General features: G+C 43.9%; 1 protein-coding gene across 9 annotated transcripts in view; it reads right to left on the minus strand.

Annotated features, from left to right (window-relative positions):
- Positions 1–26101, minus strand: part of LOC121561264 (dedicator of cytokinesis protein 10-like) — a 179543-nt gene that overhangs the window by 70164 nt on the left and 83278 nt on the right. For all 9 annotated transcript variants that reach the window (XM_045212206.1, XM_045212198.1, XM_045212238.1 and 6 more), the window contains exons 5-10: positions 15908–15980; positions 15195–15326; positions 12638–12772; positions 11132–11330; positions 6347–6432; positions 6126–6209 (exon numbers count right to left, since the gene is read on the minus strand). In XM_045212206.1, the coding sequence (XP_045068141.1) occupies positions 6126–6209; positions 6347–6432; positions 11132–11330; positions 12638–12772; positions 15195–15326; positions 15908–15980 (709 nt within the window). The remainder of the gene's footprint in view (positions 1–6125; positions 6210–6346; positions 6433–11131; positions 11331–12637; positions 12773–15194; positions 15327–15907; positions 15981–26101) is intronic.

The raw sequence follows: 26101 nt of genomic DNA on the forward strand, positions 1-26101 counted from the left end.
CGCACCCGCATTTAAAGCGTACCTACGTTGTCAGTGTATTAACCCCTAAAGCGTACCTACGGTGTCAGTATATTAACCCCTAAAAAGTACCTACGGTGTCAGTATATTAACCCCTAAAGCATACCTACGTTGTCAGTGTATTAACCCCTAAAGCATACCTACGTTGTCAGTGTATTAACCCCTAAAGCGTACCTACGGTGTCAGTATATTAACCCCTAAAAAGTACCTACGGTGTCAGTATATTAACCCCTAAAGCATACCTACGTTGTCAGTGTATTAACCCCTAAAGCGTACCTACGGTGTCAGTATATTAACCCCTAAAGCATACCTACGTTGTCAGTGTATTAACCCCTAAAGCATACCTACGTTGTCAGTGTATTAACCCCTAAAGCGTACCTACGGTGTCAGTGTATTAACCCCTAAAGCGTAACTACGGTGTCAGTGTATTAACCCCTAAAGCATACCTACGGTGTCAGTATATTAACCCCTAAAGCATACCTACGTTGTCAGTGTATTAACCCCTAAAGCGTACCTACGGTGTCAGTATATTAACCCCTAAAGCATACCTACGTTGTCAGTATATTAACCCCTAAAGCATACCTACGTTGTCAGTATATTAACCCCTAAAGCGTACCTACGTTGTCAGTATATTAACCCCTACAGGGTCCCTACGGTGTCAGTATATTAACCCCTAAAGCGTACCTACAGTGTCAGTATATTAACCCCTAAAGCGTACCTACGGTGTCAGTATATTAACCCCTAAAGCGTACCTACGTTGTCAGTATATTAACCCCTAAAGCGTACCTACGTTGTCAGTGTATTAACCCCTAAAGCATACCTACGTTGTCAGTGTATTAACCCCTAAAGCATACCTACGTTGTCAGTGTATTAACCCCTAAAGCATACCTACGTTGTCAGTGTATTAACCCCTAAAGCATACCTACGGTGTCAGTGTATTAACCCCTAAAGCGTACCTACGGTGTCAGTGTATTAACCCCTAAAGCGTACCTACGTTGTCAGTGTATTAACCACTAAAGCATACCTACGTTGTCAGTATATTAACCCCTAAAGCGTACCTACGGTGTCAGTGTATTAACCCCTAAAGCGTACCTACGTTGTCAGTAAATTAACCCCTAAAGCATACCTACGGTGTCACTATATTAACCCCTAAAGCGTACCTACGGTGTCACTATATTAACCCCTAAAGCGTACCTACAGTGTCAGTATATTAACCCCTAAAGCGTACCTACGTTGTCAGTGTATTAACCCCTAAAGCATACCTACGTTGTCAGTGTATTAACCCCTAAAGCATACCTACGGTGTCAGTGTATTAACCCCTAAAGCGTACCTACGTTGTCAGTGTATTAACCCCTAAAGCATACCTACGTTGTCAGTGTATTAACCCCTAAAGCATACCTACGTTGTCAGTGTATTAACCCCTAAAGCATACCTACGTTGTCAGTGTATTAACCCCTAAAGCATACCTACGGTGTCAGTGTATTAACCCCTAAAGCGTACCTACGGTGTCAGTGTATTAACCCCTAAAGCGTACCTACGTTGTCAGTGTATTAACCCCTAAAGCATACCTACGTTGTCAGTATATTAACCCCTAAAGCGTACCTACGGTGTCAGTATATTAACCCCTAAAGCGTACCTACGGTGTCAGTGTATTAACCCCTAAAGCGTACCTACGTTGTCAGTGTATTAACCCCTAAAGCATACCTACGTTGTCAGTGTATTAACCCCTAAAGCATACCTACGTTGTCAGTATATTAACCCCTAAAGCGTACCTACGGTGTCAGTATATTAACCCCTAAAGCGTACCTACGGTGTCAGTGTATTAACCCCTAAAGCGTACCTACGTTGTCAGTGTATTAACCCCTAAAGCGTACCTACGTTGTCAGTATATTAACCCCTAAAGCATACCTACGGTGTCAGTGTATTAACCCCTAAAGCGTACCTACGTTGTCAGTATATTAACCCCTAAAGCGTACCTACGGTGTCACTATATTAACCCCTAAAGCGTACCTACGGTGTCAGTATATTAACCCCTAAAGCGTACCTACGGTGTCAGTATATTAACCCCTAAAGCGTACCTACGTTGTCAGTATATTAACCCCTAAAGCGTACCTACGGTGTCAGTGTATTAACCCCTAAAGCATACCTACGGTGTCAGTGTATTAACCCCTAAAGCATACCTACGGTGTCAGTATATTAACCCCTAAAGCATACCTACGTTGTCAGTATATTAACCCCTAAAGCGTACCTACGGTGTCAGTATATTAACCCCTAAAGCGTAACTACGGTGTCAGTATATTAACCCCTACTGGGTCCCTACGGTGTCAGTGTATTAACCCCTAAAGTGTACCTACGTTGTCAGTGTATTAACCCCTAAAGCATACCTACGTTGTCAGTATATTAACCCCTAAAGCGTACCTACGTTGTCAGTGTATTAACCCCTAAAGCATACCTACGTTGTCAGTATATTAACCCCTAAAGCGTACCTACGGTGTCAGTATATTAACCCCTAAAGCATACCTACGGTGTCAGTGTATTAACCCCTAAAGCGTACCTACGTTGTCAGTGTATTAACCCCTAAAGCGTACCTACGGTGTCAGTGTATTAACCCCTAAAGTGTACCTACGTTGTCAGTATATTAACCCCTAAAGTGTACCTACGTTGTCAGTGTATTAACCCCTAAAGCATACCTACGTTGTCAGTGTATTAACCCCTAAAGCGTACCTACGGTGTCAGTATATTAACCCCTAAAGCGTACCTACGGTGTCAGTGTATTAACCCCTAAAGCGTACCTACGTTGTCAGTGTATTAACCCCTAAAGCGTACCTACGTTGTCAGTGTATTAACCCCTAAAGCGTACCTACGGTGTCAGTATATTAACCCCTAAAGCATACCTACGGTGTCAGTGTATTAACCCCTAAAGCGTACCTACGTTGTCAGTATATTAACCCCTAAAGCGTACCTACGGTGTCAGTATATTAACCCCTAAAGCGTAACTACGGTGTCAGTATATTAACCCCTAAAGCGTACCTACGGTGTCAGTATATTAACCCCTAAAGCGTACCTACGGTGTCAGTATATTAACCCCTAAAGCGTACCTACGTTGTCAGTATATTAACCCCTAAAGCGTACCTACGGTGTCAGTATATTAACCCCTAAAGTGTACCTACGTTGTCAGTATATTAACCCCTAAAGCGTACCTACGGTGTCAGTATATTAACCCCTAAAGCGTACCTACGGTGTCAGTATATTAACCCCTAAAGCATACCTTTCGGTGTCAGTGTATTAACCCCTAAAGCGTACCTACGTTGTCAGTGTATTAACCCCTAAAGCATACCTACGGTGTCACTATATTAACCCCTAAAGCGTACCTACGGTGTCAGTATATTAACCCCTAAAGCGTACCTACGGTGTCACTATATTAACCCCTAAAGCGTACCTACGGTGTCAGTATATTAACCCCTAAAGCATACCTACGGTGTCACTATATTAACCCCTAAAGCGTACCTACGGTGTCAGTATATTAACCCCTAAAGCGTACCTACGGTGTCAGTATATTAACCCCTAAAGCGTAACTACGGTGTCAGTATATTAACCCCTACAGGGTCCCTACGGTGTCAGTGTATTAACCCCTAAAGTGTACCCTACGTTGTCAGTGTATTAACCCCTAAAGCGTACCTACATTGTCAGTGTATTAACCCCTAAAGCATACCTATGGTGTCAGTATATTAACCCCTAAAGTGTACCTACGTTGTCAGTATATTAACCCCTAAAGCATACCTACGTTGTCAGTATATTAACCCCTAAAGCGTACCTACGGTGTCAGTATATTAACCCCTAAAGCATACCTACGGTGTCAGTGTATTAACCCCTAAAGCGTACCTACGGTGTCAGTATATTAACCCCTAAAGCGTAACTACGGTGTCAGTATATTAACCCCTACAGGGTCCCTACGGTGTCAGTATATTAACCCCTAAAGCGTACCTACGGTGTCAGTGTATTAACCCCTAAAGCGTACCTACGGTGTCAGTATATTAACCCCTAAAGCGTACCTACGGTGTCAGTATATTAACCCCTAAAGCGTACCTACGTTGTCAGTGTATTAACCCCTAAAGCATACCTACGTTGTCAGTGTATTAACCCCTAAAGCATACCTACGTTGTCAGTGTATTAACCCCCTAAAGCGTACCCACGTTGTCAGTGTATTAACCCCTAAAGCATACCTACGTTGTCAGTATATTAACCCCTAAAGCATACCTACGTTGTCAGTATATTAACCCCTAAAGCGTACCTACGGTGTCAGTATATTAACCCCTAAAGCGTACCTCACGGTGTCAGTGTATTAACCCATAAAGCATACCTACGTTGTCAGTATATTAACCCCTAAAGCGTACCTACGGTGTCAGTATATTAACCCCTAAAGCGTACCTACAGGGGTGTCAGTGTATTAACCCCTAAAGCGTACCTACGTTGTCAGTGTATTAACCCCTAAAGCGTACCTACGTTGTCAGTGTATTAACCCCTAAAGCATACCTACGTTGTCAGTATATTAACCCCTAAAGCGTACCTACGGTGTCACTATATTAACCCCTAAAGCGTACCTACGGTGTCAGTATATTAACCCCTAAAGCATACCTACGGTGTCACTATATTAACCCCTAAAGCGTACCTACGGTGTCAGTATATTAACCCCTAAAGCGTACCTACGGTGTCAGTATATTAACCCCTAAAGCGTAACTACGGTGTCAGTATATTAACCCCTACAGGGTCCCTACGGTGTCAGTGTATTAACCCCTAAAGTGTACCTACGTTGTCAGTGTATTAACCCCTAAAGCGTACCTACATTGTCAGTGTATTAACCCCTAAAGCATACCTATGGTGTCAGTATATTAACCCCTAAAGTGTACCTACGTTGTCAGTATATTAACCCCTAAAGCATACCTACGTTGTCAGTATATTAACCCCTAAAGCGTACCTACGGTGTCAGTATATTAACCCCTAAAGCATACCTACGGTGTCAGTGTATTAACCCCTAAAGCGTACCTACGGTGTCAGTATATTAACCCCTAAAGCGTAACTACGGTGTCAGTATATTAACCCCTACAGGGTCCCTACGGTGTCAGTATATTAACCCCTAAAGCGTACCTACGGTGTCAGTGTATTAACCCCTAAAGCGTACCTACGGTGTCAGTATATTAACCCCTAAAGCGTACCTACGGTGTCAGTATATTAACCCCTAAAGCGTACCTACGTTGTCAGTGTATTAACCCCTAAAGCATACCTACGTTGTCAGTGTATTAACCCCTAAAGCATACCTACGTTGTCAGTGTATTAACCCCTAAAGCGTACCTACGTTGTCAGTGTATTAACCCCTAAAGCATACCTACGTTGTCAGTATATTAACCCCTAAAGCATACCTATGTTGTCAGTATATTAACCCCTAAAGCGTACCTACGGTGTCAGTATATTAACCCCTAAAGCGTACCTACGGTGTCAGTGTATTAACCCATAAAGCATACCTACGTTGTCAGTATATTAACCCCTAAAGCGTACCTACGGTGTCAGTATATTAACCCCTAAAGCGTACCTACAGGGGTATCAGTGTATTAACCCCTAAAGCGTACCTACGTTGTCAGTGTATTAACCCCTAAAGCGTACCTACGTTGTCAGTGTATTAACCCCTAAAGCATACCTACGTTGTCAGTATATTAACCCCTAAAGCGTACCTACGGTGTCAGTATATTAACCCCTAAAGCGTACCTACAGGGGTATCAGTGTATTAACCCCTAAAGCGTACCTACGGTGTCAGTATATTAACCCCTACAGGGTCCCTACGGTGTCAGTATATTAACCCCTAAAGCATACCTACGGTGTCAGTGTATTAACCCCTAAAGCATACCTACGTTGTCAGTGTATTAACCCCTAAAGCATACCTACGTTGTCAGTGTATTAACCCCTAAAGCATACCTACGGTGTCAGTGTATTAACCCCTAAAGCGTACCTACGGTGTCAGTGTATTAACCCCTAAAGCGTACCTACGGTGTCAGTGTATTAACCCCTAAAGCGTACCTACGGTGTCAGTATATTAACCCCTAAAGTGTACCTACCGTGGTGTCAGGGTCCAGGGAGAACAGGTTGAGCCTGTCTTCTCTTCTGGCCGATCGGACCACCTCATCAGTTTCAGAGATATACTGAGAGAGAGAGAAAGAGAGAAGATATCCCCACAAATAAAATACAGAATATGTATTAAAATGTGCATAATACAAGTAGAAGCATTGATAATTTTTTAAGGGTAATTGTAGAGCAAATTACATCTCTACACACCCACCTTGGCCAGCTCAGGGTTGATGCCGTTCTCTGTCATCTCTTCATTCTCAGGTAAACACACGTCGCTTATAGACAGATCACACACGTCTGGTGGAGAAAGAGAGAGACAGTTACAGTCAACATCTCCGGTGAAATTCATGTCTACCATTCCTGTTTTTAGTATTGGCTTATTTCCTCTGGTCTTCAATGATGGCTATTGTATGAGAGGGAGACTGCAAGGCTGTTGTCATGGAAGCCGCCATCCCTGAGTGTGTTCTGAGAGGGGTAGAGGTGGGGAGGAGAGAGGAGGAGTAGGGGAGAGCTCTCTCTCTCACACTGGCCTTCCCCTGGCCTCTAATGGAGCTTACTGTATGTCTTTATCCTTTAACTACCATCCCTCCATTCAGCCAGTGTAGGTCAACCTTTTATGTGGTACTGTAAAAGAGGCCCCACACAATGAGAGGGATGGAAATGGACAGCTGTATTCTTCCACATCGATAGAGATTGGGGTGGGTGGGAGAGAGGGAGGGAGAGGGTGGGAGAGAGAGAAAGGGGGAATAGAGAGAAAGAAAGAAAGAAAGAAAGAAAGAAAGAAAGAAAGAAAGAAAGAAAGAAAGAAAGAAAGAAAGAAAGAAAGAAAGAAAGAAAGAAAGAAAGAAAGAAAGAAAGAAAGAAAGAAAGAAAGAAAGAAAGAAAGAAAGAAAGAAAGAAAGAAAGAAAGAAAGAAAGAAAGAAAGAAAGAAAGAAAGAAAGAAAGAAAGAAAGAAAGAAAGAAAGAAAGAAAGAAAGAAAGAAAGAAAGAAAGAAAGAAAGAAAGAAAGAAAGAAAGAAAGAAAGAAAGAAAGAAAGAAAGAAAGAAAGAAAGAAAGAGAGAGAGAGAGAGAGAGAGAGAGAGAGAGAGAGAGAGAGAGAGAGAGAGAGAGAGAGAGAGAGAGAGAGAGAGAGAGAAAGAGAGAGAGAAAGAGAAAGATCAGATGTAGTGCAGGGGCCTGAATGTGTATTAGTGCTCTGGGGCACCAAGGTCTGCTGCTCCTCTCCTCTCATTGTGTGGTTAAACAGAACAAATACGACCTACGAAGATCGATCAAGATGGCGAGACACAAGTATAGGGACAAAGTAGAGGAGAAATTCAGCGGGTCGGATACTAGGCGTATGTGGCAGGGGCTCCTAACAATCACGGATTACAAAAAGACAGCTAAACACCTTTTTCTTCATGCAAAACGACTTTGAGCTGCCGAGGAGAGCCCCTGAGGACAACGAGGGCTAAGTGCTTATGGTCTCCACTGAGGAAGTATGTAAGTCATTCAAACGTGTTAACCCTTGCAAGGCTGGCGGCCCAGATGGCATCCCTAGCCGTGCCCTCAGAGCATGTGCAGACCAGCTAGCTGTTGTGTTTTCTGACATTTTCAATCTCTCTCTAGCTCAGGCCGTTAGCCCTACCAGCAAGATGTCCACTATCATCCCTGTGCCCAAGAAAGGGAATGTAACTGAACTGAATGACTACCGTCCCGTAGCACCCACTTCCGTCATCATGAAGTGCTTCGAGAGGCTAGTCAAAAACTACATCACCTCCTCCTTCCCTGACACACTCCACCCTCTCAAATTCGCCTACCGCCCCGACAGATCCACGGACGACGCAATCGCCATTGCACTGCACACTGCCCTCATCCATCTGGACAAGAGGAATGCATGTGAAGATGTTGTTGATCGACTACAGCTCGGCCTTCAATACCATAGTGCCCTCTAAACTCACCACAAAGCTCACAGCCCTGGGACTGAACTCCTCCCTAAGCAAGTGGGTCCTGGACTTCCTGACAGGCCGCCCCCAGGTGGTGAAGGTAGGCAACATTACCTCGTCCAAAGGGTTGGAACAGGTTCAGCGAACAGAACAGAAAACCGGAAAAGAAAGTCATTTTTCAAGGAACCGAAATGGAACCGGGAACGAAAGTGATCCATACTGTTCCAGAACTAGAACCGTTATTTTAAAAGCATGAAAACCGGTAATAACTTTCTTTTACGTTTCAGGCAGGCAACAAAAGCGCCTATGCAAAGCCCTCACTTTGTCACTCAGAAACGTATTCCAGCATCTGTCTGCGAGCTGAAAATCTTTGTTTGTGCCTGTTTAGGCTACCTGCCCCTCCCCCCTTCGAAGCATAGGCTACTCTACTGACGTTAGAAGCATGCGAAGATAGAGATTTTTTATTAGCTAGAGAAGAATGGATTAACGTTTTCAATGCTAGTTAAGGATACTATAGGCCTAGTTATCATGTTTCATGTTGGATTTGTTAACTACAAAAAGGTAAGATGTGTTTTTAATTCTGGTGCCGCTCTCACCCACAAGCTTGTTAGCTTGATAGCTCAAGCTTGTTAGCTAGCTAGCTCAAGCTTGTTAGCTAGCTAGCTCAAAGGACATTCAAAGTTCCTTCATAGAAGCCGCTCCTCCTGGGTATATTTCTGTGGACCTAATTCAGATAATGTAACCCTCTCGCTCTCTCCCCACCCATAACATTTCAGTCACATCTTGCGCCATAGGCTACACTTGTCTGTCCATCACGCATGTAAACAACTAAAAGCTTGCCTGCTCTATCCGCACTGATTGGTGAAGTCATTTAATGAGCTAAATGTACAAAACTGTAGATTTTACAGGTTAAAAAAGTAACAGAAAGGAACTTTATAGACGGGTACTTTTTTGGGTTCAAACCGGTTCAGAACTTTATTTTGCTGGTCAGAACAGTGGAACGAAGAAAAAGAAAAGTGGTTCTGTTCGGAACAAAACGATTAGAAAATAATTTTGGTTACAACCCTTGCCTCATCCACACTGATCCTCAACATGGGGGCCCCACAAGGGTGCATCCTCAGTCCCCTCCTGTACTCACTGTATACCCACGACTGCGTGGCCTCACACAGTTACAACTCCATCATCAAGTTCGCTAATGACACGACAGTAGTAACCCTGATTACCAACAATGACGAGGCGGCCTATAGGGAGGAGGTAGGCACTCTGACGGTGTGGTGCCAGGTAAACAAACTCTCCCTCAACGTCAGCAAAAAAAAGGAGCTGATTGTGGACTTCAGGAGGAACCAGGCTGGACACGCCCCCATCCTCATCAATGGGGCCGCCGTGGAGACGGTCAAAAGCGTAAAGTTCCTCGGCGTACACATCTGAGATGAGCTGAAATGGTCAAACCACATGGACACCGTGGTGAAGAAGGCACGACAGCAACTGTTTAACGTCAGGAGGCTGAAGAAATTTGACCTGTCCCTGAGGGCCCTCACAGTGTTATACAGGAGCACCATAGAGAGCATACTGTCGGGCTGCATCACAGCCTGGTACGGACCATCAAGTTGCTGAATAGCCACCACTACTCCTACTCCTGGATAATAACTAACTAAGTGTGACTTAGTTTATGGATTAGCCCTGGGAGCTCCACCAGCCAGCGCGGTTGACGAAACTGTACACCACACCACTTCCAGGTGATATTATATGGAGCTTAATGGCTAATAAGGCTCAGGTCAGTTCGTACCCCCAACTTGATTTAACACCATGTTAGTACAGCAACACACAACCATGATGACTACGGTTATTACATCATTTGTAGTCGTTTTGACAACCTCAATTCTCCATGGTCCAGGGCGGTGTGAGCAATTTGTTTGGTTATATTCGAGACTGAGGCTTTTTTACTTTGTTTAAGCTATAAAAACCAAGGTGGAGTGTTTTGCCTTGTGCCGGGTCGAATTTCCTGGTGTAACACTAACAATAAGGATCATGTCACCGCACATTAAGTCTCCCCTTAGCCATGGCAGAATATCCTACAGCCATTATGAATACCAGACTTCGATTACAGCAAATGTGTTCTGCCACTTCGTTAAGTATGATGTTATTTGGCTCTCCCGAGTGGCGCTGCGGTCTAAGGCACTGCTTGGCAGGGTCGTGTTTCGGACGACGCATGGCTCTCGACCTTAGCTGCTCCTGAGTCCGTACGGGAGTTGCAGCGATGGGACAAGACTAACTACCAATTGGATATCACAAAATTGGGGAGAAAAAGGGGTAAAAAAATAATAACAAATAAAAATAAGTATAAAGTTATTTTACTGTTATGGTTCTGTAATCCACCCTAGGGTTCTGGTAGCCTGGTCCCATGTCTGTTTGTGCTGTCTTGCCAACTCCTATGGTCACGCCAAATACATAACAAGTTGGCTAGACAGCACAAACAGATCTGGAACCAGGCTAGGGTTCTGGTGGGAGTATTTTAATCTCTATTCTAAACTCCTCTACTCTACTCTTTCCTCTCCCACTCTGGGCTATGAGGCTTAGGTGTCAGGATCTAAGTAAAAAAAAAAAGGTGATATGTCCACTCAGCATTTGCTGCTCCCATAAGTTATTTTTAATTAAACTCAGTGATACTACATTAAAAAAATCACTTTAGGGAGACAGCAAACAGTCAGGGAACATCTTCCTTAAGATCTTGTTTCCAAGTCTTGCTTTTGGGACACATTCGGATGTGCGTGTCTCTTCTCATCATCAGGGTCATGTTCAGTAGGCACACGGAAGAAAAACGGTTCAAAATGGAGTGAGGTACTATCTGGGCTCGTCAAATAAGAAACACTTTTTTTCATTATCCGTTGCAAAATGTTTTACTACACTGTGCCCTAATGAACAGGAACCAGGTCCAGAGTAGGTGTAGGGTGAAGTTGCCTCTAGATGCTGATCTTGGGTGAGTTTAGCATTTTCCCCACTAATGGTAATGGTTAGGATTGGGGGAGGGGAAGCTGATCCCGAACCTGTATGGAGGTCCAGAGTACTCACCTTTCCGTGTGTCGATGAGGTCTAAACTCTTGCGGTCCAGCTGCATCAGCGGGGTGGGCCCGTCATTGGGGCTGATCTGGAGAATCCGGGTCAAGGTACTGATCCACTCCTCCATGTCCTGCTCGCTCTCCGCCGCCAGCACGAAGTACGTCACCTCGTTCATCTTCAGCTCAAAGGCGTGCTTCCTCAGACGGTTGTTCTAGAGGTGGTGTTTTGGTTAGTGTTAGTTTGCACAGTACTTTGACAGACAAGTCAGTAAATCAGTGAATTTTGTGCATTTGGGTAGTGCACGACTGGTTGCGTCTGTGAAATCTCCTATCGTATCCAGATTGTAACATTGTGTTACAATAACCCATAGAGCTCTGGTCATTAGTAGTGCACTATGTAGGGAATACGGTGCCATTTGGGATGCAGTTAATAAGAGGTATTTGATAGCCTTCCTGCTGCATTTATAGACCTGACTACACCTATACTGAACAAAAATATAAACGCAACATGCAACAATTTCAAATAATTTACTGAGTTGCAGCTCATATAAGGAAATCAGTCAATTGAAATACATTAAATAGACCCTAATCTATGGATTTCACATGACTGGGCGGGGGTGCAGCCATGGGTGGGCCTGGGAGGGCATAGGCCCACCCACTTGGGAGCCAGGCCCAGCCAATGAGGATGAGTTTTCTCCCACAAAAGGGCTTTATTACAGACAGAAATACTCCTCAGCACCCCCCTTTAAACGATCCCGCAGGTGAAGAAGCCGGATGTGGTGGTCCTGGGCTTGCGTGGTTACACGTGGTCTGCGGTTGTGATGCCGGTTCGACGTACTGCCACATTTTCTAAAACAACGTTTTAGCTTATGGTAGAGAAATTAACATTAAATTATCTGACAACAGCTCTGGTGGACATTCCTGCAGTCAGGCTGCCAATTGCACGCTCCCTCAAAACTTGAGACTTCTGTGGCATTGCATTGTGTGACAAAACTGCACATTTTAAAGTGGCCTTTCATTGTCTCTAGCACAAGGTGCACCTGTGTAATGATCATGCTGTTTAATCAGCCTCTTGATTATCTTGGCAAAGGAGAAATGCTCAAAAACAGGTATGTAAACAAATATGTGCACTAAATTTGAGAGAAATAAGCTTTTAGAGCATATGAAACATTTCTGGGATTTTTTTTTCTGCTCATGAAACATGGACCAACACTTTACTTGTTGCGTTTATATTTTTGTTCAGTGTATTTCCTCTCAAGAGTCTTAGCCAGGGAAAGTTGCAACACTCCGAGCTCCTCAATTGGATAGTCTATAGGGAACTGGTTTTTAATGTGTGCCAGTGGCGTTTTACAGCTGCTGACTTGATAAGTTCATTAGCAAGTGTGTCTATGTATATGTGTGGTGTGTGTGTATGTATTTGTGCATGCGCACGTGTGTATGTATAGCCGAATGCATGCATGCTTGCGTGCGTGTAAATCTAATTTCACAGTCCATTGGGACTCCATCATCCTCTACCCACCTGAATCACACCGGTACACGAGTCCAGGAAGATGCAGCCCTTGGGTTCTTTGGAGATCTTCTCATCTTTGTAAAAGTTCATGATGTAGGAGTTATCAGTCAGCTGTGTCAGCTGGAAGTACCTCCTCTTGAACGACTACAGGGACGTCAAAATAAAAATACAACCCCATCAAAATCAATTACAGGCAATAAAGACGTAGTCACCCTAACCCAGACAATAACACACTCTGTTCATCACTGAACGTGTCACTACAGTACGTGATCTGAGGTTGTGTCTCAAATGGCAACCTATTCCCTATAAAGTGCACTACTTTTGACCAGGGCCCTATGGGTAGGGCTCTGTATAAAGGTAAGTAGCAGTGCACTATATAGGGGAAAAAGTAGTGCAAAAGTAGTGCACTATATGGAAGAGTGTGCCATTTGGGACGCAGTCACGGATTATGTGACCTGTGTGACAGTAAATTAGACGTGGCCTGGGCCAGTGGTGCTCTACATTAACACAAGGTCTCCTTAGAAGAGAACAGGCCATAACTTAAAGCCACAATCAGGGGACTGATGAGGTCATAAAAGAGCGCGAGGACCCTGCAGGGCCGGTCAGACTAAGAGTCTGCTTTGTCAGAAGACAGGATGGGAGGGAGAGGCTGAGAGGGAGACCAGGAAAAGAGTGCGATGATAGAGAAAAGAGAGAGAGAGAGAGTCAAGAAATGTGTGTGTGTGAGAGTGTGTGTGTGAGAGAGAGTTTGTGTGAGAGAGTGTGTGTGTGAGAGTGTGTGTGTGAGAGAGTGTGTGTGAGCGAGAGTGTGTGTGTGAGAGTGTGTGTGTGTGAGAGTGTGTGTGTGAGTGTGTGTGTGAGAGTGTGTGTGTGAGAGAGAGAGTATGTGTGAGAGAAATGAATGTAGTAGGAAAGAGTCCTACGAAGATGTAGAAAAAAGATGGTGGAGAGAGGGGAAGAAACTTCAAAAAGAAAGGAGTACAGGTATCAAAGAGAGAGCACGAGAGACAGACCCACAAAGAATTTGAAAAGAAATCCAATTTTGATTAACTCCCATTTCTATTGGGTAAAAAACCACAATGTGACATCACAGCAGCAAGATTTGTGACCTGTTGCCACAAGAAAAGAGCATTCAGTGAAGAACAAACACCATTGTAAATACAACCCATATTTATGTTGATTTATTTTCCCTTTTGTACTTTAACTATTTGCACATCGTTATAACACTGTACATTGGCATAATATGACATTTGAAATGTTTATTATCTATTTCACTTGCTTTAGCAATGTAAACATACACTACAAAAAGTATGTAGACACCTGCTTGTCGAACATCTCATTCCAAAATCATGGGCATTAACCTGGAGTTGGTCCCCCCTTTGCTGCTATAACAGCCTCCACTCTTCTGGGAAGGCTTTCCACTAGATGTTGGAATGTTGCTGCGGGGACTTGCTTCCATTCAGCCACAAGAGCATTAGTGAGGTCGGACACTGATGTTGGGCGATTACGCCTTGCTCGCAGTCTGCGTTCCAATTCATCCCAAAGGTGTTCGATGGGGTTGAGGTCAGGGCTCTGTGTAGGCCAGTCAAGTTCTTCCACACCGTTCTCGACAACCATTTCTGTATGGGCCTCGCTTTGTGCACGGGGGCATTGTCATGCTGAAACAGGAAAGGGCCTTCCCTAAACTGTTGCCACAAAGTTGGAAGCATCGAATCATCTAGAATGTCATTGTATGCTGTAGCGTTAAGATTTCCCATAACTGGAACTAAGGGGTCTAGCCCGAACCATGAAAAACAGCCCCAGACCATTATTCCTCCTCCAACAAACTTTACAGTTGGCACTATGCATTGGGGCAGGTAGCGTTCTTCTGGCATCCGCCAAACCCAGATTCACCCGTCAGACTGCAAGATGGTGAAGCGTGATTCATCACTCCAGAGAACGAAGTTTCTACTGCTCCAGAGTCCAATGTCAGCGAGCTTTACACCACTCCAGCTGATGCTTGGCATTGCACATGGTGATCTTAGGCTTGTGTGCAGCTGCTCGGCCATGGAAAACCATTTCATGAAGCTCCCTATGAACAGTTATTGTGCTGACGTTGCTTCCAGAGGCAGTTTGGAACTCGGTAGTGAGTGTTGCAACCGAGGACAGACAATTGTTACGCGCTACGCACTTCAGCACTCGACGGTCCCGTTCTGTGAGCTTGTACGGCTGAGCCGTTGTTGCTGCTAGACGTTTCCACTTCACAATAACAGCACATACAATTGACCGGGGCAGCTCTAGCAGGGCAGAAATTTGACGAGCTGACTTGTTGGAAAGGTGGCATCCTATGACGGTGCCACTTTGAAAGTCACTGAGCTCTTCAGTAAGGCCATTCTACTGCCAATGTTGGTCTATGGAGATTGCATAGCTGTGTGCTCGATTGTATACACCTGTCAGCAACGGGAAATAGCCAAATCCACTAATTTGAAGGAGTGTCCACATACTTTTTTTTATATAGTGTCTGTTTCCCATGCCAATAAAGCCCTTTGAATTGAATTGAGAGAGGGGGGGGGGCACACTTCCTCACCCGAACAGTGATGCTGTTGTTGACAGTGCTATTGAAGTTCCCTTTATAGAGCCACCCCGATCGGAACACACCAATCCCTCCTCCTCCTCCTCCTCCTCCTCCTCCTTTAGACGAGGACAAAGACGTTGTGTCCTGCAAAAACCAAAACAAACATCTTTAAATCAGGCTCGATGGGTATGTCCCAAATGGCAAACTATTCCCCATAAAATGCACTACTTTTAGGGAATACAACTTTATAGGGCTCTGGTCAAAAGTAGTTCACTACAAAGGGTGCCATTTGGGACTAACCCATGTCTCAATAACCAAGGTCTAAATATGTCTGCCATCGAGATACAATATGATACTTTGTTCTATTTCATTCTATGATGCCTGATTTGTCAGGAACATACATCTGTTGTAACAGAGCCGAGACCTGGAGGAGCCAGGATATTGTTTTTGGAGAGTCATTGATTCTGGCTCAGTTGAACTCAATTGAATTAAGCTTGTGCTCAATGGCGCTCGACCAAAAACAGAAGAAATATGCGAGCAGGCATGCATTATGACAGTTTAACAGTAGGGCTAATCAATGGCCTCTGACTATTCATCATACTCAGGCTACATCACAAATGACACCCTATTCCATATATAGTGCACTACTATTGACAAGAGCCATATGGGCCCTGTTCAAAAGTAGTGCACTTTAAAGGGAAAAGGATCCATGAAACAGGCCTGACCTCATCCTTGTCCATGTCCTCATGGTCAATCTCAAAGGAGTGGGAGGGCAACTTCTCCGCCTTGTACAGCTTCCTGTGAGGGAGAGAGAGATTTGATATGTTTCTTTGTGTTTGCTTTGGCATGTATGTGATTAACACTTTCTGTTATGTCTTGTGGGCTTCATAACCACGTCTTCGTAACAATTCAATAATGATGAGACGGGAGACGGGGATCAGTTCCAGTGGTATAAAGTAACCAGGTAAAAATACTTAAGTTGTTTTTTTGGGTGTCTGTACTTTACTCTACTATTTATATTTTTGACTACTTTTACTCCACTATATTCCTAAAGAAAATATGTACTTTTTACTCCCATACATTTTCCCTGACACCCAAAAGTACTCGTTACATTTCGATTGCTCAGGCAGGACAGCAATATGGTCCAATTCACACACCTATCAATATAACAGGTTGTCATCCCCACTGCCTTTAATCTGGCGGACTCACTAAACAGAAATACTCCTTTGTAAATGATGTCTGAGTGTTGGAGTGTGCCCCTGGCTCTCCGTAAATAAAATAAAAACATGAAAATCTTGCCGTCTGCTTAATATACAGTGAGGGAAAAAAGTTTTTGATCCCCTGCTGATTTTGTACGTTTGCCCACTGACAAAGACATGATCAGTCTATAATTTTAATGATAGGTTTATTTGAACAGTGAGAGACAGAATAACAACAAAAAAATCCAGAAAAACTAATATCAAAAATGTTATAAATTAATTTGCATTTTAATGAGGGAAATAAGTATTTGACCCCTCTGCAAAACATGACTTAGCACTTGGTGGCAAAACCCTTGTTGGCAATCACAGAGGTCAGACGTTTCTTGTAGTTGGCCACCAGGTTTGCAAACATCTCAGGAGGGATTTTGTCCCACTCCTCTTTGCAGATCTTCTCCAAGTCATTAAGGTTTCGAGGCTGACGTTTGGCAACTCGAACCTTCAGCTCCCTCCACAGATTTTCTATGGGATTAAGGTCTGGAGACTGGCTAGGCCACTCCAGGACCTTAATGTGCTTCTTCTTGAGCCACTCCTTTGTTGCGTTGGCCGTGTGTTTTGGGTCATTGTCATGCTGGAATACCCATCCACAACCCATTTTCAATGCCCTGGCTGAGGGAAGAAGGTTCTCACCCAAGATTTGACGGTACATGGCCCCGTCCATCGTCCCTTTGATGCGGTGAAGTTGTCCTGTCCCCTTAGCAGAAAAACACCCCCAAAGCATAATGTTTCAACCTCCATCTTTGACGGTGGGGATGGTGTTCTTGGGGTCATAGGCAGCATTCCTCCTCCTCCAAACACGGCGAGTTGAGTTGATGCCAAAGAGCTCGATTTTGGTCTCATCTGACCACAACACTTTCACCCAGTTCTCCTCTGAATCATTCAGATGTTCATTGGCAAACTTCAGATGGGCCTGTATATGTGCTTTCTTGAGCAGGGGGACCTTGCGGGCGCTGCAGGATTTCAGTCCTTCACGGCGTAGTGTGTTACCAATTGTTTTCTTGGTGACTATGGTCCCAGCTGCCTTGAGATCATTGACAAGATCCTCCCGTGTAGTTCTGGGCTGATTCCTCACCGTTCTCATGATCATTGCTACTCCACGAGTTGAGATCTTGCATGCAGCTTATCATAAGATACTCTACCTCAGGCGAGCAAAACCTTGAGACTTCCTTAGTATTTGATTTGTGCACCAGCTGTTGTTTACAAATATACACAGACCGCCACCCCTTGTCTTACCGGAGTCGGCCGTTCTATCCAGCCGATGTAGCGTATATCCCGTCAGCTGTATGTTGTCCATGTCGTCGTTTAGCCACGACTTGGTGAAACATAAGATATTGCAGTTTTTAATGTCCCGTTGGTAGGATAACCGTAATCTTAGGTCATCTAATTTATTTTCAAATGATTGAACATTGGCTAATAGGATTGATGCGAATTGGCCTGCGAATGACGGGGATTTGGGCCTTGTCGGGTGTCTGTAGGATATCCTTCACGTCCGATTTGTTGAAGAAAAAATATTTGTCCAATACGAGGTGAATAATCGCTGTCCTGATATCCAGAAGCTCTTTTTGGTTATAAGAGACGATGGCAGAAACATTATGTACAGAATAAATTACAAATAACGCGAAAAAACACACATAATGGTACAATTGGTTAGAGGGCTGTACGGCAGCCATCGGCAGCCATCTTCTCCGGCGCCATCTCAGGTAAGTACAACTAAGGTAAGTACGGAAGTACAACCTTTATATACAACATCTCCTCCACTCTTACACAAATTGTCCCCATTATGAACAACAGTCCTCTGCAGTCTGGATAGTGTAGGACACAGGACCAATCTGAGCAATGACTGTAGCAGGAAACCACTTTTGTCCGTTGAGGTAGTTCCTAGCTAAGACAGTTTGTCCAGGATTAAAAGCGCTGTCCTTTGCTCTTAGTTCACAACGTTTGACTTGGCTCTCCTGTTGACATCCCACATGACAAAATACTAAAGTGTATACTATGGTAGGAATACTATAGTATTCACTGTAGTGTTTTTGCAGACTTTAATGTAGTTTTCACTGTAGTGTTATGGGGACTGAAGTACGCAAAAACACTACAGTGAATACTGTAGTATTTACAGTTTATTATAGTATAAATACTGTAGTAAAAAAAGATTAGTATATACTATGGTAATTACTGTATTGTTTTTGTGGACTGTAGTATACTGTAGTGTTTTTGGGGACATTACTGTAGTATTTACTAAAGTGTTTTAGTTGTATTATCGTTGATATAGAAGTGGGGGGCTTTCTCCTTGAGGAAACATACTGGTGAAATACTAAAATAACACATTTTCCATAACAGGTAGGTAGGTAGGGTAGGTAGGTAGGACATGGTTCTGAAATGAGAGTTCAGAGCTTCTGCTCTTTTCTATAACCTATAGGGAACACAATATGTTTCTCACTTACGGTTGGCACAAATTGGGATATAGGGTAGGGGAATGGGCAGGGTATAGCAAATTAAATACTGTAGTATTTACTATTGTCACGATCGCTTAAGGAGGAGGACCAATGCGCAGCGTTGAATGCGTACATATTATTTATTAAACTAGATCACACGATCAAAACAATGAACGAAACGTGAAGTCCTTCGATACACAAACCAAAAGGAACAAGAAACCACAACACAAAGTGAAAAGACCGATAGTTAAATATGGCTCCCAATCAGAGACAACCAGCTGACACTCGTTGCCTCTGATTGGGAGTCACTCAGGCCAACATAGATATACAAAACATAGACTTACACACCCTGGCTCAACATAACATAGTCCCCAGAGCCAGGGCGTGACAACTATAGCTAAAACATTCAGTGTTTTTGCGGACCGTAGTGTTTTTGCAGACATTTCTGTAGTATTTACTAGAGTGTTTTTTGTGGATAATACTTTAGTATTTACTATAGTATTCTACAGTATACTACAAAATTATATACTAAGTACTATACATGATCGAGGAATACAACAGTGTGTATTACAGTATTCTACAGTATACTACAGTTTATTACAGAAATCTATAGTAAGTACTGTAGTATTCTATAGTAAACTGTAGTATTTTCTGTATGGGGTTGCACTGTCTCATTTGCGTTCAGAGTTTTGAGTAGGTCGAAGCTTGTGTGTAGCTATCTCTTCATGAGTAGTGATGCAGGCGAAGCTTTGGTGGTTGCATGAGGTGTCTTCCTGTAGGATAGCAGGAAGCTGTTAAAGCATTGGTGCAGTGTCCCTTGATCCTGAGATACAGTGCAGACCTGATATGCTGTACGCCATTCACCTGTAGGAATGTAGCCATTTATTGGGACAGTAGCTGCGGTCCGTTGTTGCTAACGAGTTGGAGTGGTGATCCGAACTGACTAAACACTTCCAAGCATCTCGATGGTCTTCCCTGCGGTAGTAGACCTGATGATGGCAAGCTCTGGCCACTTGCTTTGAGCATCCACTACCACGAGAAACATTCTGTCTTTGAATGGAGCTGTGAAGTCTCGCTATACACCAAGTCACTTGGCTCTGTCATATCCTCACATGGCCTCTCCTATCATTGCTACGCAGACGACACATCTCTGCATGTCTGGCAGACATATCAGTGTGGATGACGGATCACCACCTCAAGCTGAACCTCGGCAAGACGGAGCTGCTCTTCCTCCCGGGGAAGGACTGCCCGTTCCATGATCTCGCCATCACGGTTGACAACTCCGTTGTGTCCTCCTCCCAGAGTGCTAAGAGCCTTGGCGTGACCCTGGACAACACCCTGTCGTTCTCCGCTAACATCAAGGCGGTGACCCGATCCTGTAGGTTCATGCTCTACAACATTCGGAGAGTACAACCCTGCCTTACACAGGAAGTGGCACAGGTCCTAATCCAGGCACTTGTCATCTCCCGTCTGGATTACTGCAACTCGCTGTTGGCTGGGCTCCCTGCCTGTGCCATTAAACCCCTACAACTCATCCAGAATGCCGCAGCCCGTCTGGTGTTCAACCTTCCCAAGTTCTCTCACGTCACCCCGCTCCTCCGCACACTCCACTGGCTTCCAGTTGAAGCTCGCATCTGCTACAAGACCATGGTGCTTGCCTACGGAGCTGTGAGGGGAACGGCACCTCCGTACCTTCAGGCTCTGATCAGTCCCTACACCCAAACGAGGGCATTGCGTTCATCCACCTCTGGCCTGCTGGTCCCCCTACCTCTGCGGAAGCACAGTTCCCACTCAGCCCAGTCAAAACTGTTCGCTGCTCTGGCACCCCAATGGTGGAACAAGCTCCCTCACGACACCAGGACAGCGGAGTCACTCACCACCTTCCGGAGACACTTGAAACCCCACCTCTTTAAGGAATACCTGGGATAGGATAAAGTAATCCTTCTACCCCCCCTTACCCCACCAAAAAAATAAAAATAACATATTGTAAAGTGGTTATCCCACTGGCTATAAGGTGAATGCACCAATTTGTAAGTCGCTCTGGATAAGAGCGTCTGCTAAATGACGTAAATGTAAAAAGTCGATGTGTATGCATTGCCACGCCTCTTCCGGTCAATCCCACAGATGAAGAAGTGGAAGTTGATGTACGTTGCGAACCTTCTGACATGAGGAACATGTTTTCACTTTCACCTCAATGCAAATCATTCCACAATGACCTGAGCGTAACTGTTGTAACACTGGTTTCCTCAGCGAAGGCGGAATGATAACTCTCCTCCCCCACACCAGGCAACCGGTCTGTACTGACAGCTCAGTTCTCCTGGAAAGGTAAGGTTTCAGTTCCGGAGCATCTCCTGTACCTTTGATGTTGATGTCCATCACTTCAGATAACACCGGGTAGTTTCTGGTGTTTCTCCGCACTTGTGAGGAAGTGACTAGTGCGTTCTCCACTTGCCTGAAGTAGAAGATGTCCACTTGGCATGAATCTGGTTTGACCACAGGTAGTGCTAACCTGGAGAGTCCATCTGCATTGCTGTGCAGTTCTGACTTGCGGTACTTGATGTCGTAGGTGTGTGCTGACAACAACAAAGCCCACCTTTGCACTCTGCTTGCAGCAAGTGACGGAATCCAAGTATGCGGTCCAGATACAGGTGAAAATTACGCACTCCAAAAACTAGGGCTTCTCGTTCTATCAGTGCGTAGTTACTTCAATGTCCTCGATGCGAAAGCGATCAGCTTCCCTTCACCTGAAGCCATGATATGGGACACGACTGCTCCCACACCATATGGACTAGCATCACAAGCTAGTTGGATGGGCAATGACGGGTCAAAGTGTGTCCATGCCTCAGATTTCAGGAGTGTTTCCTTGGTTTTCACGAATGCTTCCTTTCATTGTTCTGTCCATTTCCATGTTTTGTCCTGACAAAGCAACTGATGCAGCGGCTTCAGCTTTGTTGCTAAGCTTTGGAAAAAGCGTCCATAGTAATTTAGTAACTCCAGGAAAGAACGTAGTTTGCTCACATTCTGAGGAGCTGGGCTGTCCAAGATAGCATTGACCTTGGACAGAGCCTTGTGGAGGCCCGTAGCGTCAATGACGTGTCCAAGGTATTTAACAGACGATTGAAAGAATGCACATTTGTCCTTACGAACTCGCAGTCTGTAGTCCTTCAATCTCTGTAAGGTCGAATGTACATTTTGGAGATGGTCCTCTTCGTCCTTTCCAGTAACGAGGATGTCATTCAGGTAGCATTGTACTCCTGGCAATACACTCACGATCTGGTCCATCGCCCTCTGGAACAGCGCTGGCACACTTGTGATTCCAAACGGCAAAGGACAGTACCTAAAGTTCACCTTCACAGTTGAATAAATGTCCCTTTGCTTTCCTCCCCTTTTAATCACATTGTTTCCCGCTCCAACGTCCATCTCAAATCCTTTTCTGCTGTCCATAACGATAGGGTTGGGCGGTATCCAGATTTTAATTTTTTCACATTTACGGTATAACCGGCTTAGTACACAAGGGGGTGCAGAAAATAAAAACCGCAAAAAAGCCCATTGGCCGTTTATGATCAGAATGCTAACAAAATTAGCACAACTAATAGTGAGTTTCCATGGAGGCTGCTAACTAAATATGCTAACGAGCGCAAATGAAAATAAACGAATTGCAAAGACCAGCAATCCAGCTCATAAAGTTATACATATATAGGTAGGAGCTACCGAATGTCCTTTTTGGTGAGTTTGGATATTTACAAGCAAATGTAAATGACAGACATTATGAAAAATGAACAAAGTTTTGACGCATGCCTATGTGAAGGAAGAACAGTACTGGCTCTGGAGCAACATGTGTACACGCTGTGTCTGTGTGAAGTCTAGAGTCGATAGGGCAACGGGCCTGCCTGCTCTGCTCGGAGAAGATAAGGGAGGAGCAGATGGGCCGAGAATGGAGAGGAAAAGAACGCAAGGAAATCAAGATAGCACTGGCAGCTGTACAGATAACTCATCCAAATGGCTTTGACTTATCAAACATAGCAGGAAGCTAACACAATATGATGCCCCGTCACCTTATTAATTCGGCCACTTACTTAAATACTATCAAGTAAAACTTAGGGGTCGCGTTAACGCAGAATTCTACGTCTTTCACGCAGGACAAAAAGATAAAACACATAAGAAATCTCTTGCTGCGTTTTGTAAATGCAAATCTAAAATGATTCTTATTGTAATTTCTGCTCGGCATCAGACTAATTTTGTGCTTCAGTTGCACTTCTCCACTCGGATGAGTATTCACTTACAGGCATTCTATCGCCAGACAGCGCTCTGACTGATGTGTAGCTACTTTTCTCCAGTAAAATGCAAGATGAACTTTAAGCAAAACATTAGGAAATGTAGCTGGCTACATTATTTCTATGATAAACATGATAAAATGTGATGGCCATGCATCGTTTTTGCAAAATATACCTTGCTTTTTCATTGGAAGCTAATTTACTCAGCCAATTGCACTTCTGTTGTCATCGGATGAAAATGTTTTGCCAAATGTGTTGTACTAATGTATTTTCTGTGAAGGAAAACTATAGTTGTACATCCCTGATCACTCTATTGAAGCTAAACAACACCGTTGACTTTCAATATAAAACGCGACCCCTGTCAATACACAACTGGACTCGCCCGTTCCCGCTTTCTCCCGTTATTTACAAACAAACACATGACTGGCTCAACTGTTCTGGGGAACTACAGTAAGCTTCATAATGTCAAATAATGTGACAGGTGAAATGAAGAACACGATCTGCTTTATCTCCTAATGTATTGCACAAGTTGACTGCAGGTATTTAATTAAGAAGTACCTACAAATATATATATTATTTGAGAAACGGTATTGACGGTATTGAAAAACCATCCCGTGGCTATTTCCAAATAGCCTGGTATACGGTATACCGCTCAAGCCTAGATGACAATACTAACACTCTCTCTTAGCTAGCTCGACTATGCACTTGCCTCTGCTAGCAATACACTGTGCTAACATTAGCCTAGACTGTACCATGTAAAATAACAGTTTTAAACGTGTAAAAACCGACTTCTTCCAGACAGAATAGCTAGTTCCCATAGGTTCAGACTTATTCGTCGCCAATCTTTTGTTATGTCTCGTGGGTTTCATAACCACGTCTTTATAACAATTAAATAATGATGAGACGTGAGACGGGGATCATTTATCTGAACGTGCTCTTCTACAACATTCTATACCCATGATGCTTTGCACATACAACTATGGTAAGTACGGAGGTACGAAACGTACAACCTTAATATACAACAATTTCCATGCCAAAATGACTTTTGAATTGAATTGCATTGAGAGAGAGAGAGAGAGAAAGAGAGGGGGAGAGAGGGAGAGACAGAAAGGGAACGAGAGGGAAAGAGAGAGGGAGAGAGAGAGAGAAAGGGAAGAGATGGGGAAGGGGGAGACATATGGAGAACAAGAAAGAGACAGACAGAGGAATAAAAGAAAGCGAGAGTGAGGCCTGACTGACTGCAGACTGTCTTCTCCCATCATTTGTCTGTTGGGAGGACGGAAAGGGGTGGGAGAAGGAAGGAAGGAGGGAGGAGACTCATTACGTTAGCTGCCTCTCATCATATCCAGTGGAGCTCCACATACTCCCCGTCCAAAGCTGCGAGCTCTCGCTCGCTTGGTCTGTCTGCCCCTACGGCTGGGTGATATGGCCTAAAAATCGTATCTCGATTTTTTCAAACTTATGGGCGATTCACGATATATATCTCAATTTTTTTATGTTTTCTCTAAATAAGCGTTGTTGTACAATTAAAGGCCAAATACACTGCATTTCAAACAGTCAGCAATAATCTAAGGAATTCAGGGCTTGTGAAGTTATACCTAGGCTAAATATAAGCCTTCCACAACCATAAGACCCACTAATAATTTAATTATCAATGTGTTTTGGTGTCCATTCTGTTGGACCAAACTTCAAATGAAAATAGCGAGTTCAAACCGCTTGTCAGAGAGGAAGATGTGACCTCTCAACTTTGTTGGCGTGAGAGGCTGGGGGATAGGCTTGGTGTGTGTAAATCATAGAGGAAGAGGCGAAGCGAGAGGTTACACTCGCTAAAATCTGTCCAAAATAAGCACAATGCGTTTCTATGAGCTTATTTTGGACCTAAGCTTGTTGCCTCTCTTCCCGCCTTTGGGACAACGACTCCCATTGTTAGGGTGGAGACGTACATCTCTTCATTATATACAGCTCTCTGGTGTAAACTGGAAGGTGCACACATCACAGAAGAAGCGAATGAGACGAGACCAAAAAGACATGAGAACAAATGGACATAAACGCTCATAAAAATGAAAAATTACAAAACCTTGATTATTGAGAAACAGGCATTTGGAATATCGCGCAAAAACATACATTCAAATTAATCGAAAATTCTATATATCGCCCAGCCCTTTAGCATCCCCTGTGGCTCTGCAAGTGTGGGAAGGGTATTCTCTGCTGCTGGCTGGCTCTCCAGGCACCATCGCATGAGCCTGAAGCCACAGACTGGCCAAACTCGTGTTTTTAAAAATGTGAATTCAAAAGGCACTAATAAGTCCGTTTTCGTTTAATTTGTATTTAATTCTAAGTAAGTCACAGCCTATATGTGCAATTTATAGACTATAATTATTTAATACCAAGAAGTTGTTTAAATGCTGATAGCTTTATGTCCCTACCAGCTTATTGTGTTGCACTCGCATAATTGAAATAATATAACCAAAAAATTCAGACCCCTTGACTTTTTCCACATTTTGTGACGTTACAGACTTATTCAAAAAAAAAAAAAATTCCCTCATCAATCTATACACAATACCCAATAATGACAAAGCAAAAACAGGTTTTTTATTTTATTTTATTAAAGTTGTATTTATTTTTCCTTTTTTCCACAAACATTTCATTTTACATTTCAGTCATTTGGCAGACGCTCTTATCCAGAGCGACTTACAGTTAGTGAATGGATACGTTTTTTGTTTTTTTTTCATACTGGCCCCCCGTGGGAAACGAACCCACATCCCTGCCGGCCAAACCCTCCCCTACCTTGGACGACGCTGGACCAATTGTGCACCGCCCATGGGTCTCCCGGTTGCGGCCGGCTGCGACAGAGCCTGGACTAGAACCAGGATCTCTAGTGGCACAGCTAGCACTGCGATGCAGTGCCTTAGACCACTGTGCCAAACAAACAAACAAACAAAAAATATGACATCCAGACA

This window comes from Coregonus clupeaformis, chromosome 5 (genome assembly GCF_020615455.1).
Source record: "Coregonus clupeaformis isolate EN_2021a chromosome 5, ASM2061545v1, whole genome shotgun sequence".
NCBI classification, from domain to species: domain Eukaryota; kingdom Metazoa; phylum Chordata; class Actinopteri; order Salmoniformes; family Salmonidae; genus Coregonus; species Coregonus clupeaformis.